This window comes from Nicotiana attenuata, chromosome 6 (assembly GCF_001879085.1).
Source record: "Nicotiana attenuata strain UT chromosome 6, NIATTr2, whole genome shotgun sequence".
Taxonomy (NCBI): domain Eukaryota; kingdom Viridiplantae; phylum Streptophyta; class Magnoliopsida; order Solanales; family Solanaceae; genus Nicotiana; species Nicotiana attenuata.
The window spans coordinates 2506356-2522660 of NC_031994.1; the positions used below are offsets into that span (position 1 = coordinate 2506356).

The window sequence follows — 16305 nt, forward strand, 5'->3', positions numbered from 1 at the left end:
AAGTTCATGTTTCATATTGTCGGTGCATGGCATCATAAAATGACGGCAAACAATAAACTCTATTCAAACATTATATACATCAAAACAATACTATACAATACAAAAAAAATACTATACGATACATTATGAAACCATACATAACAACCATTCAAACAAACCGTATAGAAAGCAATAGGTCGATCTAGTTTCAACATTGCACCAACTCCTGATCCTGAAGCATCACATTCAATAGTGTTGAATGAATTTCCTGTAATCGCCACAAAGTTCCATAAACTATTTATATTCGATAGCTGAAAAAGTATATGAAATTTGTATATAACATACAGAATGTATATATATACAAAAAAATCTATATTTTTTCGGCTATTATTTTAAAAGCGATTATAAAATTGTGATCCGTGCAACTCGACTAGTAGTTCATCAATGACATAAATGGGAATTTTGTCCTTAATCGTGATTCGATTTAAGGCACGATCATCAATACACATCCTCATTTCCACTAGGCATATAGAAAGAAAAAAAGTGTATATATTTGGTACGGGTGAAAAAATAAAAATAAGCAACTGTCAAGCACCTATGAAATAGGCCTACAATATTACAATAATAACTAAATTTACTATAATTCTAATATTGACATTTATTAGAACTCATAATGGTTAGCACCTGTATTATCCTGCACAAAAAAACAAAACAACCACAAATCAACAATGAAAAGTGAAATGTCAGATTTTCCAAACATTAAAGAAGGAGAAAAAATTATAGCAAGAATGAGCACAAGGCATTATTGGACGGATTTAAATTATACACAATTACGATGTAAAGAATTTTACACTATTGGTGCAATTAAACTTATTAAAGCAAGTTATTATTCTATTATCTAATTTACTGTATCGAGCTTGATGAGGAGAACTATATATTGTTATAGATCCTTACAACAACGTGCCTGAAATTACTAAAGTATTATACTAGACATGCCTAGTGAAAGTATGGCTTACATACAAAGAATCATGAACATTTAAGAGGATTATAACCTAAACATAAGACTATTTTTTTCCAAAAATAAAATAAAGAGAAAGAAAGAATCTAACTTAAGACTTTATTGTAAAAGAAGGCAGAGCAAATGGAAGAGTATGAATAGAAACAGGGCACTCTGGTGCACAAAGTATCTCACGTTTACACTGGGTCCGGGAAAGAGCCGTACCCTAAGGGGCAATGGCTGAGACAGGATTTTTACCAAGGCGTGTTAAAATATAAACAATTAGATACACCGAAAAGTCAATGGGAGTCAACAACAACAACAACAACAACGACCCAGTGAAATCCCACTAATGGGGTTTGGGGAGGGTAGTGTGTACGCAGACCTTACCCCTACCCCGAAGGAGTAGAGAGACTGTTTCCGAAAGACCCTCGGCTCAAGAAGATAAAAAGACAAAAGGGGACAATATCAGTAACAGAAATAATATGAAAAATAGGAACAACATGGAAAAAAATTAATCTAGAAATACAGTGTAATTTTTCGGCAAAGGGGTATCGATTGACACCCCTTGGTTGAATGTGGCTCCGCCACTACTTAGAGGTGTGATATAGACAGCCTAACCCGATGCAAGTATCGGTGGCTGGTTCCACGACTTGAACCCGTAACTTATAGGACACACGGAGACAACTTTACCGTTGCTCCCGGGCTCCATTCATGGAAGAGTATGAATAGTTACAAGGTAATTACTCTATTTCATACTTGACCTCAAACATATAGGACACCAAGAAAGAAGTAAATCAAGGAAAAGATGTCTTACAATCTCAGAGATATGGACCTCAACAGAACTTGCATAGTTTTCTTGCATGTCCTGTTGAATTTGCATTGCAGAATTCCCAACAGATTCTTTACACCTCCTTATATCAATCAAAGTAAGTGTGATTATATCCGCAAAATCTTGAGGAATTGAATCCAAGAACCTACAACGTTCAAGAAATAGTCGTTCAAGGCACGGAAAGTGATCACAACTGGCTCTCCAGTGCCCAAAATCCAAATCTTCCAGGAGCAAGAGTTTCAAGCTAGGAAAGCCTTCATCTACTACTTCCCACATCTCGCCTATGCAGGCACGATATGTTAGTTTAAGGGCCTCGAGTTTAGGCAGCTTACCAACAATGCTCAAATCATTCCATCTCAAAAAAGTCCGACTAAAAGCTAACTTCTTAAGGTTTTGTGGAAAAACATCTGCTGGTGGAAGGAGCAAAGGTCGCAAAGTACCTGAATGTGGTCGTTTTCGCCCTGTAAACCTTAAGTAATCTGAAGGTCTGCTTTTCAGAAAGAAAGGACGAACCGGAAGATAGTTATAATACAGATGAAACTCCAATTCCTCTAGCTGATCTAAGTAGCAAAAATCATAGATGTTCCTGCAACTATAATAGTCTTCCGCGATGCCATATATTTGCAACTTCCTTAAATTTGGAAATAGTCTAAAGACAGAACTAGTACAATACCAAGGATTCCATCCGGACAGATGTTGCAAATTTTTCAGGACCAAACTTTTCTCTGTAGGCTCATGATATCGCAAGTAATTCCAATCCAAACGGAGGTGCCTCAATTGCTGCATCGCCAAAATTTCTGATGGTAATATGAAAGGATATGGCCGTTCCCATTGCCAACGCTTGAGATGTGGAAAATTAAGTATAAACGTTTGCAGGTAACATAGGCTAGATATTGATGGAGGAATGTCTATTGATGAGGGAATTTCTTTTCCTATATACTTCTCCACGGCAGGAGAAAGAGTCAAAGCAAGGTATCTCAAGTGGATTAAATCAAGTATTCCACTGGGGAAAGTACCACATCTCAGTAAAGCAAGATCTAGTATTCTTACTAGCTTGAAACGCAATGACTTTTGAACGAACCAGGTCCCTTTAAAACAGATAATGGAACGGACCTCATTATCAGGATACATATCCAAACTTTTCTCAATTATACCGTGAAACACTTGGTTCAATTGGATACTGATCCGACCTTGACTATTAGATGAAAAATGCATGGATTGCTCTAATGGATTTTGATCCTCATTTTCTCCAATAACATTCACAAAATTCACATTTCGAGCTTCCCTCAAGCAGAGTTCACGTGTCACATCATGCATTCCACAACTCTCGATTTTCCCATCAAAATTCAAACTGTGGATGAAAATTAAGCTTCTATCTATAAGATCTTTTAGATATTTTTCTGCCACTTGTTCTAGGCTTTTCATCTCTTCTACCTTCAAAAATCCTTCCGCTGCCCATAATTCCATAAGTTTATCGACAAAAATTAGTTCATCCTCTGGGAAGATTGAAAAATATAGAAAGCACGGTTTTAGGTGATTAGGCAAGTAATGGTAACTCAATGCCAACACCCTCATGCATTGGGCATCAACATCTGTGGTTACCACTGAACTTACACTCTCGGCAACACTTTGCCACTCATCCAATGCTTTACCGATTTTGGAGAGAAGTCCAGCAATCAGGGTAATTGCTAGAGGTAATCCTCCACATTTTAATGCAATTTGTTTCCCGATTATTTCAAAATCGAGAGCAAAATATTCCTTCTCAAAAACCTTTCCGCATAGTAAATTCCAACTTTCATTAGAATTCAGAAGGCGCATTTGGTAAGGAGGTTTACCTGAGCTAGCATATTCAGCCACATCCACATTCCGAGTAGTCAGGAGTATCCGGCTTCCATTATTACAATCTGAGAAACATAGTTTTATATCATCCCAAGCTTCTGTAGTCCATATGTCATCAATGACTACCAAGTACCTCCCGCCTTTTAGAAGCTTTTGGAGTCGATCTGCTAGTTGCCCAACATCTTGCTGATCATAAAATTCATAAGTCTTTCCACTTATAGAAAAAAGAAGGCCTAGGAGTACATTTCTCGCACGATACTCTAGTGAAACAGTAGCTTTTGCACGAATGTCAAAGTGAGACATAATGAACGGATCACTGTAAATTTTGTTAGCCAAAGTTGTCTTGCCGATGCCACCCATCCCTACAATCGAGACAACTTCTATTTCACTTGCTCCTCTAGTAAGTTGATCCTGCAGCATCTCGAATTCAGTTTCATGACCAACCATCGTATTCTCAAGCTCTAAGGCAGGTTGAGATACATCGGCAAGAGACAAATTTTGTGCTTCCAGATCTTTGCTATTGGTATACATGTTCTGCACTGCCATCCACTTGTTCATCGCGAAACCAATGTGTCCTACTGCTTGTTTCAAGAGGGAAAAAAGTTCCCAAGAATCTATTCTTCGTGTAACTGCGTCTTTTGCTAAGAAAACTTTCCTTGATTCAGATTCAACCATATCTTCCGCGCTACATGCTAGCTCTATGATTTCAGCTTCCAAACTTTTCAATACCTCGATATCATCGCCTATTACTTTCAATGGTTTCTCCAAATTAGATCTCAAGGATTCAAGCCTTTCGTAGATCGACTGCAAATTACATCCAGTAAGTTGCATAGATTGTTGTATGGTGCTCATAAGTGAAGTAACAGCAGCATAAGCCATGTCCCTCTTTCTCTCTTTTGAGTGTGATAGAAGACAGATCTCTCAGTATGATTATAACAAATTGCCACAAGTTCCTAATTTGTCGATCTAAAAACAGAACAAACAGAGGTCTTTCTTTTATTTCTTGCATTATTTGACATGTTGCCAGCACGGCAAACCAAAAGCATCACAGTAGTTGGGACTTATCAGAACGTAGTGCCCTCTACTCTCTAGTCTCTATCAACCAGCTCTAGTTTAGTTTTACTACTTACTAATCTGAATAGTAGAAAAAAGATTTAAGAAGTTCAACAATATTTAAGTGTTAACAGGAAAAAGCAGAAATAATCCAGGTCACTATCAGATAATAAAAGTGTCCACTAACCTATCATGTAAACCAAAGAAAAGACCAAAGGTCTCTCTCTCTTTTTTTTCCCCCAACTTTGTGTAAAGATAGGATTCTAACAGGAAAAAGTAGAAAATAATGTGATCGTTAATTGTCTTTGTTATTGTTATCTTCTTGAAGGGTGCCTTGACGTAACTAATGTTGCTGCCATGTGACCAGGAGATCACGGGTTCAAGCTGTGGAAACAGCCTCTTGCAGAACTGCAGGGTAAGGATGCGTACAATAGACCCTTGTGATCCGGCCCTTCCCGGAACCCCGCACGTAGCGGGAGCTTAGTGCACCGGGATGCTCTTTTTACTGTTATCTTCTTGCTTCTTCCTGCACTTTGTTCAATAGGATGAATTCGGACCCCCAATGCTGTGTTAATAGATGTTGTTAATCTTAGTTTAATGTGCAAGTCATCCTAGTTAGCTCCTTGATATGCTATTCTGCAAAATTTGTTTAAACTTTGTGTTTATTACCTTCATTGTGGAGTACAGTGCCAAATCTAAGTAATATTTTCAGTACTTTGACCAGAAGAGGAGGACAGCAATACTTGTTCCTTGAATTAAAATTCTTCTATAGCTCAACGGCTCAAGGGGGTTATCTGTCCCATTCAAAAGGTGAAGCGGGTATCCGTTAAAGGCTAAGGGGAATTAGTGGAATTTAATCTCATATGATTGCATATTTTCTGAATTTGTTCACAAGTCATTTCAAGCAAAAATGAGATCCATTTGGTCAAAAATTGTAGAGCAAAAATGGGGTTTAGTGTTACCCCTTCGCTTTAAATCCCAAAAAGAGGAATTAAATATATATATTTTTCCTTCAATTTATATGGAGAAATCACCTCTGGTCTTCTAGCAAAATTCAGATAGTATGAGCCCGCCCTTCCCCTCCTCCCAACTTAATTACCAAGCTTTGTTCGCAGCAGAAACATGATTCGAACTCATGACTTGCGCTTAATCTACACGTGATATGTTGCATTCCACTGGACCAAATTGCAAGGAAATCACCGAGAGAGAGAGAGAGAGAGAGAGAGAGAGAGAGAGAGAGATCATGTTCAGAAAGAGTATTCTATTTGTCCAAAAATGAGTCTTGATTCTTGAAAATGGCAGATACATAGTTAGTTCTCTTTAATTTCAAGCTATCATTCGTGCCCATGATGTGAAGCCATGGTCCACTAATCTTTTGATGTGATGACCAACAATCCCAGCGCACCAATCAATATGTACTGCATAAGTGGAAAAGAAAAGCCTAATATTAGAAATTCATCGCACCTATTGACTTAATCTAATAAAACTCAAACACTTCATTGCATTTAGAGAAAGCAGAATTAGAAGTTTGATTCATAACAAACCTTGATAATTGGCTTTTCCGTCATGATTATGGTCACCCATCCAACATAAGGCAAGAACCTGAAATGGACAAGCCACTAGTTTAGCATACAAGGGACAAATAGGTAAAATGCACAAAGGGCTGACAAAACACACACCCACAAAGAAGGGATCATTATACGAATGAATGTGTGTCTATAGTCTATACGCACACACAAACACACAGAGCTTATACTCGAGAAGTTCATAGTGGTCGGAAATAATGATAAACTTCTATACCAATTTTAATTGAAGAGGAAAACTTCACATGGCAAATGGCTAACAGTATGAATTCTACAAACTTATTATGGATTTAGTGGTAGGAAATAATGATAAACTTCTATACCAATTTTAATTGAAAAGGAAAACCTCACATGGCAAATGGTTAACAGTATGAATTCTACAAACTTATTATGGATTAGTTGTTCGGTTGTTGGAGTTTGCAATATTGCATTGCGTGGGATGGAAAAGGAGTGCATAATCAAACAAGATAAAGCTAAGAAGGCAACGAGCACCGAGGCAACACCACTAAAAGCACCTCAACTGGGTCGAACCCAACCTAAGCACAGAGCCACAGACCTCAAAAGATAAGAAACCAAAGATCTAAAGAGCACATTAAATTGTCAACTCACCCAACAGCTCTCCCCATAATGTGATGCCGTTGCAGCCACAGTTGACCATGAGCGTAGAGAAGTCTGTCATCACCAAAGTTGTTGTCTCCTAACGATATGAATCATATACAAACAAGAAAATTTAATAGTCTTCATTGAGGACACGCAACGAAGACATTTTCATTTGATAAGTACAAAGAAACAGAGCACTATCTGAAATAAACTCTTTGATAGTTGAAAAACTATAAAATGATTGATGTGCACCTCAGTAATTAATTTATGATCATTGATGCAGAGAGAGAGAGAGAGAGAGAGAGAGAGAGAGAGAGAGAGAGAGAGAGATCCATATAACACATCCTTGACCTCGACTTAATATGCATCATACAATTGAGTACCTTTTGTAAGGACATTAACTTCTCCAGTGTCTTGGCGCTCATGAACCTACAATGGGAAACACAAAAGATTAATGGTTTTTAATTTACCAAGAGGAAGAAAAAGTGGGCAGACAACAAGTGCAGCTCAGAAGCAAAACTAGTCAGTACAGGATTCACATTCATTTTTATCATTATGATTCAATAATGTTTTAGTTCCTTCTCCCTTCTCCTTTACAGGGTTCATACTTGGATCAGGTTGGAGGTAAATAAAACCAAGTGTTACTACAAATTGAAGGAGCAAGTGAAGAAAACGATAGGAAGTTACTGATAGTATTTGCCAAATGCTATTGTCTGTTCTCTGGTAGACTCATTTAGCAGTTCCAGAATTTACTTTTTACAGATGCACTTCTCTCAATTATCAAGAAAGAGAAAAAGGGCAAAACACCAGCCAGACTCTATACCAATCCAACTTGGATTGGTAACATATATAAAAAAGGAAGGTCATAAGTCACTTGATTCACTTCAGAATGCCACTTCATTTATCAGTCCCTTATTCTTCTTTTCCTTGTGAAAGTCTGATAGACATTTGCACATTCCTTGTTTTACTACCAGTACACAGAGAAATTTGATGCAGGCAATCAAGATTCAAGATCCTATAATGAGGCACAACCAGATGAAAGAACATTTTGTATAGAGAGACTACTTCCCAACATACCTTTATGACGCGATGAACAATTGGAATTTCACGTCCCTGTGCAACATAAAACATGCCATCAGCAGAAGTAAATTTCAAAGGTCAATAACAAATAACGGCACAGATTTCAGCTAGAAGATTTTGACTGATTGAAGTCCAATCGACGAAATAGAAAGAATCATGAGCAAAACTAAATGGGATCAATCTTAGACTACAATTACAGTTGTGTTTTCTAAAAGAATACCATGTTTGATGATCCTCCACCATTGTTTCAGGCGTAATATCATACTTAGTGCTCTTTTTTCTACAAATTTCATCCTTGTGCACTTCACGGTAAACAACTGAATTAGAGTTGACGAATTAAACACATTACGAATTGATCTCCTCATTGCACCTCTCTCTCTCTCTCTCTCTCTCCCTCTCTCTCTCCTCTTAAATTTCTTTCTCCTTTTTTGCTCATTTCTTCCACTAATTTCTCTCCTATCTCTTTCTTATAAGATTTTTTTTCTTTTGATAAGGACTTCTCTCCCATCTCCTATTTTAGTACTAAATCATCATCATCATCATCAGAAGCCTCTCAAATAATAGTTGTCAATTTCTGAGTATCTATTGATTCAGGTCTATCATATCCTATTTAATGACCATTTATTCCTAGCATCAGATTCCTAAATTTCCATTCATCCCAAGTCTCCAATAAAAATATGTATATTGATTTCATTAACTTATTTCATTAGTATATCCTCAGCAGCCATCATAACTATATCTGAGCAAATATAAAACGGAATGAATAAAAGTCTACCATCAGTTAGGCTTTTAGATAAGGAGGTTCACACATTTAACATGGTATCATAGCATTGTTGAGCTCCTGATTTCAAGTCTCACCCCTATAACAAAATATCTTCACGTGCTTGACCCAAGAGAAAAGAATCTTCCCGTGTAACTGAATACATAAATGTGTCCCTCTCTAATAAACTAAACTTTTGTACGAAGCTGTTCACACAAATCAACCCACTCCCACCCCCAAAACCCCCCTTTAAAAAGCTTGATTATTAGCAGTAGAATCTATGTCTTCTCCTGTGGGTTTAGACAAAATAGAATTGTTGACAGGTGCCAAATTGTTCCTACGGAAACATAAGTAACTCCCAAGTCATCGAAAAAGCTGACACAAAGAAAATTTGTTTATCGTGTACGTGTAACTTCTCAAAAGCCAAAGTAACTCAAGCAGAAAACAGGTCAAAACAGAGGACGCTGTTAAGCAGTACTTACATCAACATTAAACACGACAATTTCTCCCGCACGAATAGGATCCTTACTCATATGCAAGAAAAGAATGTCACCCTGCAAGAAAGTAGACGATGCTTTCAGTAATACAAAATCGAAAGAGAAACTAACACTCCAATTATAGAAGTAATTTCTTTCCACAGCTTTGGATATTTCAAGGCTCATTATATATTTCAATAACAAGTTGCTACTGAACCCTGAAGTCTATATCTGCAATAAGCCGTCCATAAGAAGATAACTGGCATAAATCATGCATGTTTAGGATATATACCAGATAGTTAAGCCAGAAACTTTTTAAATCTTCTTTGACTCCCTTCCCTTAGTTTCATAACTTAATTTCTTCTAGTCTTTTACCCTCTGGTAAAGAATCTTTAAGCAAAGGATAGCTTGAAAAAGCCAGTGTTGTTCGTAGTTTAGACACCCCCCCCCCCCCCCCCCTCTCCTTGTGAACAAATTTCTTTAACTCACCCTTTTAAAGCCAGGTTCCATACTTCCAGAGAGCACAACCACCACAGGTGACTCGCTGCCAGTTACACACATCAATGCTTTCCATATTATAAGTGCTGAAGTAACAATCATCCCTGAAAGTGATTATGTGAAAGAGGGTCAGTGTAGAGCATAATAACTTTTACAATAACGTAAAGAACACAATCTTTCAACTTCTACTTTCGAACTATTTCTCACAACAAAACAATTGATTACAGATTTCACATTTCATAATGAAAAATTTTAACGAGAGAGAGCGAGTGAGAGAGCTATTTTAGAACATCATCTGCATTTAATGCTGTTTAGCATTTGATTGGAACAAAATTGAAGAACTCCGTTTGAAACTTGAATTTTCAATTCTTTTTCAAGTGTTTGTTTGAACTGTTTGAGATTTCAACACAGTTTCTCAAATCTTTTAAAAACTCTAAAACTCAGTTCTTCAAGTTTTTTCAAGATGCCAATTTTGAGTTGTTGAAAGATTTGAGAATTTGAGTTTGGAAATCTTTTTTTCTTTTAAAAGATAACTTTATTTAAGAAAACAACTCAACAAATGCTTCCTGAAGAAATTGGAACACTGAACTTCAAACTCACTTCTTCAACTTTTTTCAAACAAACACCACCTACATATTCCCTCTTTCCCTGACTAAGAGAGTAGAGCTATTTCACGTTCTACAATTTACCTCCACACAGTGAGTAGGTAGTTAGATCCTTCATTTGATTGTATTTCATTAACTAGATAAAGAAGAATAAGGTATAGTCCTTCTTGGGGACCTAATTCTCCACAAACTGCACAACTCAAACAAGCAACAGTACAAGACATAACTACCAAATAAACGCCTGACGAGTGACGTCTCAGGACAATCCTATGAACCAACTGGACTTGGTGATTGGACCCGGAACAAGCTTGACAATCCTAAATAGACATCTCAATTCGGTTCCTTTGGTATTAAAAGCTAAATCTAAAAATGCACATGAAACAAATGAAGACAAAGATACAACCTTTTTATGCGTCTAAAACAAAAAATCAATAAAATGTCAAATTGAATTCTCTAGCCAAAAAAAAACTTGCTTATACTCATAAAAAGCAGCCTACATTGACCAACATGAATATAGTCGAATTATGATGAACCGTCCGAATTCTAAATTCCTCGGAACATTCCCACCCAAATGGGCCGAATAGAGCTGAATAGATACAAATGCCCTAATTGACTGATTAATAAGCCCGACAACATACAAATGAGTTCAAAAAATCAAACAATTCCAGCAAGGGTTCAGTCGAGCATGTACAAATTTATATACTTATAAGCAGGGGATATACATATAAAAAGATCAACTGAATTGTGTTGAAACAACAAAAAATAAAAATAAAAGGATTAAATGATAACGAACCGAGGCTAATAGCTTGGGTAACGAGTTGTCTGAATTGAATTGACTTTATTGAATCGATTTGCTCTCCGATCCATCCCATTTTCCTCTCTCTCCCTCTTTCTCTTACACCCACACACTCTTTTCTCTGTGTTTTCTTGGTCTGGATTCAGAAAAGCGAGGCGGATACAGCGAAAGGGGGTTTTCGAATTATATATGGCGAAAAGTTTGGGCCGAATTTAGAAATTTTAGGAAGTTAGTGGGCACTTTTAGTAAGTTATTTTTAGGCCAAATACATGGACAGGCACCGGAACTTGGCACCAATTTTCACATGGACACGTAAAATTTGACTCTTTCCTATCAAGCACGCAAACATCCTCCTATGTGTACCAATTAAACACTAACCTCATACGCGATCTTAAAATTTAGGAGCGTGTATGTAACGCGGCTAATGTGTAATATGTAGCTAATAAAAATCTTCTACGTGTCTAAGTAGTCCACATAAGCTCTATTTGTCTTAAAACATATTTACTCACTTCATTTTTTCCCTAAATCAAACCTGTTTATCAACCCATCTTCCATTTATACATTTTCCCACTACCCATCTCCCCGTCGTCTCCCGCCGTAAAACCCCAAAAAATTGTACGTCGATTGGTGTTCGATTTCAATTTTCTTCCAGCCTTACAAGTGTATTTCGTTGTTTAACCGACTATTAAGCGAGGTATTTGTTGAGGGGTCAGTTGCATGTACACAATCTAGAAGCCCATGTTAATGAGCTACTAATTTTCAAGAATAATCAAGGTTTTAAAGTACAAGTAAGCTTGTATATTGTTTATTTTTATGATTATTATAGTTATAGTGGTGATTTTAAAATTTTTTCTAAAAAGCTAGGGTTGTTTTTGTGCGATTGAGAGAATCTGAGCTGGTTTTTTGTCTTTTGTTTTGTTTTGCAGTGTAAAATCTTTGCCATGTCTAGGGAATTTATTCAAGCCCGATTTCACCATGGTGGTACTTTTACCAATGAAGCCAAGCTCAAATACATAGGTGAAAGAGACGTGGGAATCTACAGTATTGAAAAAGATCACTTTTCCTTGGTTGAATTGCAATTTTATTCTAAAGATCTTGGGTACAATACTGTTGCTGGTTTCTATGTTTTGAACCAAGAGAAAAAAAACTTTGTTTTGTTGGAAAATGACACTCATCTTTATAATATTGTCTTTCCTCTTAAACCTTTACAGTACTTGGACTTATTTATTGAGCATGTTATTAATGACCATGTTGTACTTAAAGGGGTGGTCCTATGTGGTCCTACTAGCGGGGCAGATGTTGAAGACAACCTTTCAATTATTAGGTCTAAGGCAGCACATGTTGGGTCAAACAATGTAAATACAAAAGTACCTGCTCAAGATAACCTAAGTGTGGTTGAAGGGGCACCAACAATAGAGGACTTGACACTAGAAGATATTGTAGTTTTTGAAGACTTAGATGCGATTGAAGACACAATAGATCTTGATCTTCTATCAGATCTGGATAGTAGTGAGTCTGAATTGGATGCCATACCTGATGTAGATGATAGTGAGGTTGATGAAGAGCTAAGAGAACTAAGAATGAAAGAAGGAGTAAAAAACTGCAAAAAAAGAATAGAAAAAAACCTACTGCAATACATGAAGTACCAATAGGAGATGCTGGGCTAGATAAAGGGTATGAAGATATCGGAATAAATAAGAGAGACAAATATGCAGCGAACTTAGGTGGGATGAGGACTATCTTAGTAGTTCAGACCTCCGAAGTTATGATTCCGAGGAAGAGTAAGATGTTAAAGCTGAAAAGGGTGTTGATTTACCAGCTAGAAGGAGAAGCAAAAAGGCTAGACATGATCCTAAACGTGAAGCTACTGGTTTTGAACTTGGGATGGTGTTTGAAAATGCTATAGAGTTTAGGAAGGCAGTGACCAATTATTCTATTGAGTACAAGGTGCAGCTGAAAATTAAAACCAAATAAGAGCCACAGAGTACTTGTGAAGTGCAGAACTGGCAAATGCAAATGGACACTGTATGCAAGCAAAGATAGAGATTCTGGTGGCTTCATTGTGAAGATGTATCATCCACAACACAAATGCAACAAGTACACCAAGAGTAGGTTGTGCACATCTAAATATATTGCTCACAAATTTGTATGTAGGAAGAACTATTTATTATAGGGCTAAGTGTAGGGTAATACAAGAGTTCATGGGAGACTGAAAGATGGAATTTGCAAGATTGTGTGATTATGCTGATATTATCAAGGAGACTAATCCTGGGAGTACTTGCTGGATCAGAACAAATACAAATACTGTACCTGAAAAGAATTTATTGTATATTTTTACATCTTTTTTTATGCTTTGAAGAAGGGTTGGTTAGAAGGATGTAGGAAGATTATTGGATTTGATGGCTGTTTTTTAAAAAGAGCATGAAAGGTGAATTATTGGTGGCAATTGGAAAAAATAAAAATCAACAGATGTTTCCATAGCATGGGTTGTGGTGGACCAAGATACCAAGCATTCTTGGACATGGTTCATCAACTTGCTGAAATCAGATTTGGATATGGGAGATGGAATTGGCTTAACACTGATGTCACACATGCAAAAGGTGATGTATTTTTATTTTTAAATTGTTGTTTTACTTCATTTACTCCTACTTCATTTATTTTTAAGGTCAATTTTTACTTGTTATTGCAGGGAGTTGTCCCAACAATTGCAGAGTTACTATTATTTGCTGAACACAAAATGTGTGCAAGACATATTTGGTCCAACTGGGCTCAAAACTGGAGAGGTGAAGAAAGAAGAAAACAATTCTAGAGATGTGCCAAATCAACATATGAGGTAAAGTTCAGGGAAGAGTTACATGCTTTGAGTTTACTTGGTGGTTCTAAACTGTATGAAGACTTATTGAAGTAGAATAAAGAATATTGATGCAAGACTTACTTTAGTGAGTTTTCTAAATGTGATGTTGTTGAAAAAAATATGTGTGAAACTTTTAACTCTTGGATAGTTGGACTTAGACATAAGTCAATTATAACAATCTTGGAGGAAATCAGACACAAAATAATGAATAGGAATAAAAACATAAGGAACTTTGCTGAGACTTGGATAAGTGACATTTCACCAATAGCAAGGATGATTTTAGAGGAGAACAAGGAATTGTCTGGGAGATGTAAAGTAAGATTTAATGGACATGACGATTTTGAGATTAAAGAAGGTGATAAGAGGTTTATTGTTAATCTGGTGGTAAAGACTTGCATTTGTAGATCCTGGATGTTAAGGGGAATACCATGTCAACATGTTATTTGTTTATACTATCACTTAGAACAAGAGCCAGAACAACATGTTGAATTTTGGTATAGAAAAGAAACATTCCTAAAGGCTTAAAAGTATTTTCTTCAACCCATGCCCAATATGAAGATGTGGCCAAAATCTAACAATACAGTTATTGAGCCTCCAGAGCCAAAACCAATGCTAGGTAGACCAAAAAGAGGTATAGAAAGGCAAAGTAAGAGCCCAAAAAGGCAAAGTATGGCAAACAGTCCAAGAAAGGGATGAAGATGACATGTTCAAAATGTCATCAAGTAGGGCACAACAAGAGAGCTTGCAAAACAAAGGTAATATGTTGTTCGATTAAGTTTAATAGTGTTTTACAATTTAATACTCAATCATTTATTTGGTGTTTTGTAGCCTTATATGGGGCAACCAAGTAAGCCAAGACAGCCTGCTCAATCTTCAATTTGTGATGATACAACTACTGTGATCCAACACAATCAATTGGTGTAGGCAAGGGAAGGGGGAGAGGTATTGGCTTAAGAAAGGAAGCATTCCAAACAGCTACTTTTAGAAGAAGAGGATATGAAACCAGTCAAGAAGGCACATCCTCTAACATTGGACAAAAGAGGGCAAAACCTGCAGGATTTGGGATATATACAAACATTGTGAGTGGAGCAACAATTCTGAATGTAAGCAACTATTATTTGAGGCAAATGTTATTTATACTTCATATTAACTGTGACTAATATGTGATATTTCTCAGCCTGGTAATCCATCTGAAAGAGTGATATCACATGGGAGACTTCTGAAGAATACAACTGAAACCAATATAGATATTGGATTTAAGTCGCCTGGTCTAAAATGGAAAGGCAGACAAACAGTAACAACTAACCAACTCCAGCGGATGAGTTCATCAAGGAATACAAAGACTTCCAGTCAAGAAGGCACATCCTTATCTTTTCTGTCAAGCCAAATGAGTGGAACCAAGTGACTTCATTGTTTAATATGGTTTATGTGCTTATTTAGTTAAGTATTTGGACATGTAGTAATGACTTCTTAAAAAGCAACTTTATTTTGGTATGGCATTTTGGTATTGTATTAGTGGCTACATGATTAGCCTTTGGTTTAGTTCTTATATTGGCTTCAAGGACAGCCTATGCTTTAGCTCTTGTATTTTGGTCTTGTATTGACATCGTGAAAGGCCTATTTTGTAGCTCTTTATAAGCTTGGTCTTATATATATATGTGTCTTCATTTGGCTAATATTATACGATGTTACTGTCAACCTTCATACGCTTGTATGTTGGTCTTGTGTTGGCATCGTTATCAATACCATTTATACAAATCTTGCACTAGTCAAATATAGTATAAGCCATGTAAAGTACACTCTAAAATACCATTATCATCGATTGAATACATATGCCACGACCCAAAATCCACTATAGGTCGTGATGCCGCTTAACGCTGCCGTCAGGCAAGCCAACATTGATTGATCCATTTAATTACTCATTTTTATTACTTGTGAAATCATAATATCCATTAATTAGATAATATGAAATAGAATTTACTGGGTGAAACAATAATAATTACGTGAACTACTATGTAAACATTCAGTAGGAACCCTCAAGACCCGGTATCACAAGTGCATGAGCATCAACTAGGAAGTATGATAACACAACACGTGTTTAGAATACAAATTAGAGAGGAGAATGTAAATAACTTTGATGTGGACTCTGTATGCTGCAGATTCATACATGGAATGCAGCTCACAGTAAGTCCCCACAATAGCCGTGCCTCTGCGCCCACAAGACCACCAAACATATATGTACCTGCACAAAATGTGCAACAAGTGTAGCATGAGTACGTAAATCAACGCGTACCCAGTAAGTATCTAGTCGAACCTCGAAGAAGTAGTGACGAGGGGTCAACTTTGACACTTA

General features: G+C 36.7%; 2 protein-coding genes across 2 annotated transcripts; both read right to left on the minus strand.

Annotated features, from left to right (window-relative positions):
• On the minus strand, nucleotides 406-4889 carry LOC109226479 (putative late blight resistance protein homolog R1B-16). The gene is made up of 2 exons (XM_019391240.1): nucleotides 1794-4889; nucleotides 406-673 (listed from the first exon to the last, which is right to left on the minus strand). The coding sequence occupies exons 1-2, from the start codon at nucleotides 4524-4526 to the stop codon at nucleotides 641-643; spliced, it is 2766 nt and encodes a 921-aa protein (XP_019246785.1). The 5' UTR covers nucleotides 4527-4889; the 3' UTR covers nucleotides 406-640.
• LOC109226480 (signal peptidase complex catalytic subunit SEC11A-like) lies at nucleotides 5942-11273 on the minus strand. Its single transcript, XM_019391241.1, has 8 exons — nucleotides 11096-11273; nucleotides 9689-9801; nucleotides 9206-9277; nucleotides 7961-7996; nucleotides 7267-7312; nucleotides 6893-6980; nucleotides 6245-6302; nucleotides 5942-6118 (listed from the first exon to the last, which is right to left on the minus strand). Exons 1-8 carry the CDS (start codon nucleotides 11172-11174, stop codon nucleotides 6068-6070), a joined length of 543 nt encoding a protein of 180 aa, XP_019246786.1. The 5' UTR covers nucleotides 11175-11273; the 3' UTR covers nucleotides 5942-6067.

Coding starts and splice junctions, on each gene's coding strand:
- LOC109226479 (XM_019391240.1), bottom strand. CDS start 4,526: ATGGCTTATGCTGCTGTTACTTCACTTATGAGCACCATACAACAATCT. Junction 674..1,793: donor AGGTCCATATCTCTGAGATT/GTAAGACATCTT, acceptor TTTTTTGTGCAG/GATAATACAGGTGCTAACCA.
- LOC109226480 (XM_019391241.1), bottom strand. CDS start 11,174: ATGGGATGGATCGGAGAGCAAATCGATTCAATAAAGTCAATTCAATTC. Junction 9,278..9,688: donor TGGAACCTGGCTTTAAAAGG/GTGAGTTAAAGA, acceptor ACTTTCTTGCAG/GGTGACATTCTTTTCTTGCA. Junction 6,981..7,266: donor AGTTAATGTCCTTACAAAAG/GTACTCAATTGT, acceptor TCATATCGTTAG/GAGACAACAACTTTGGTGAT.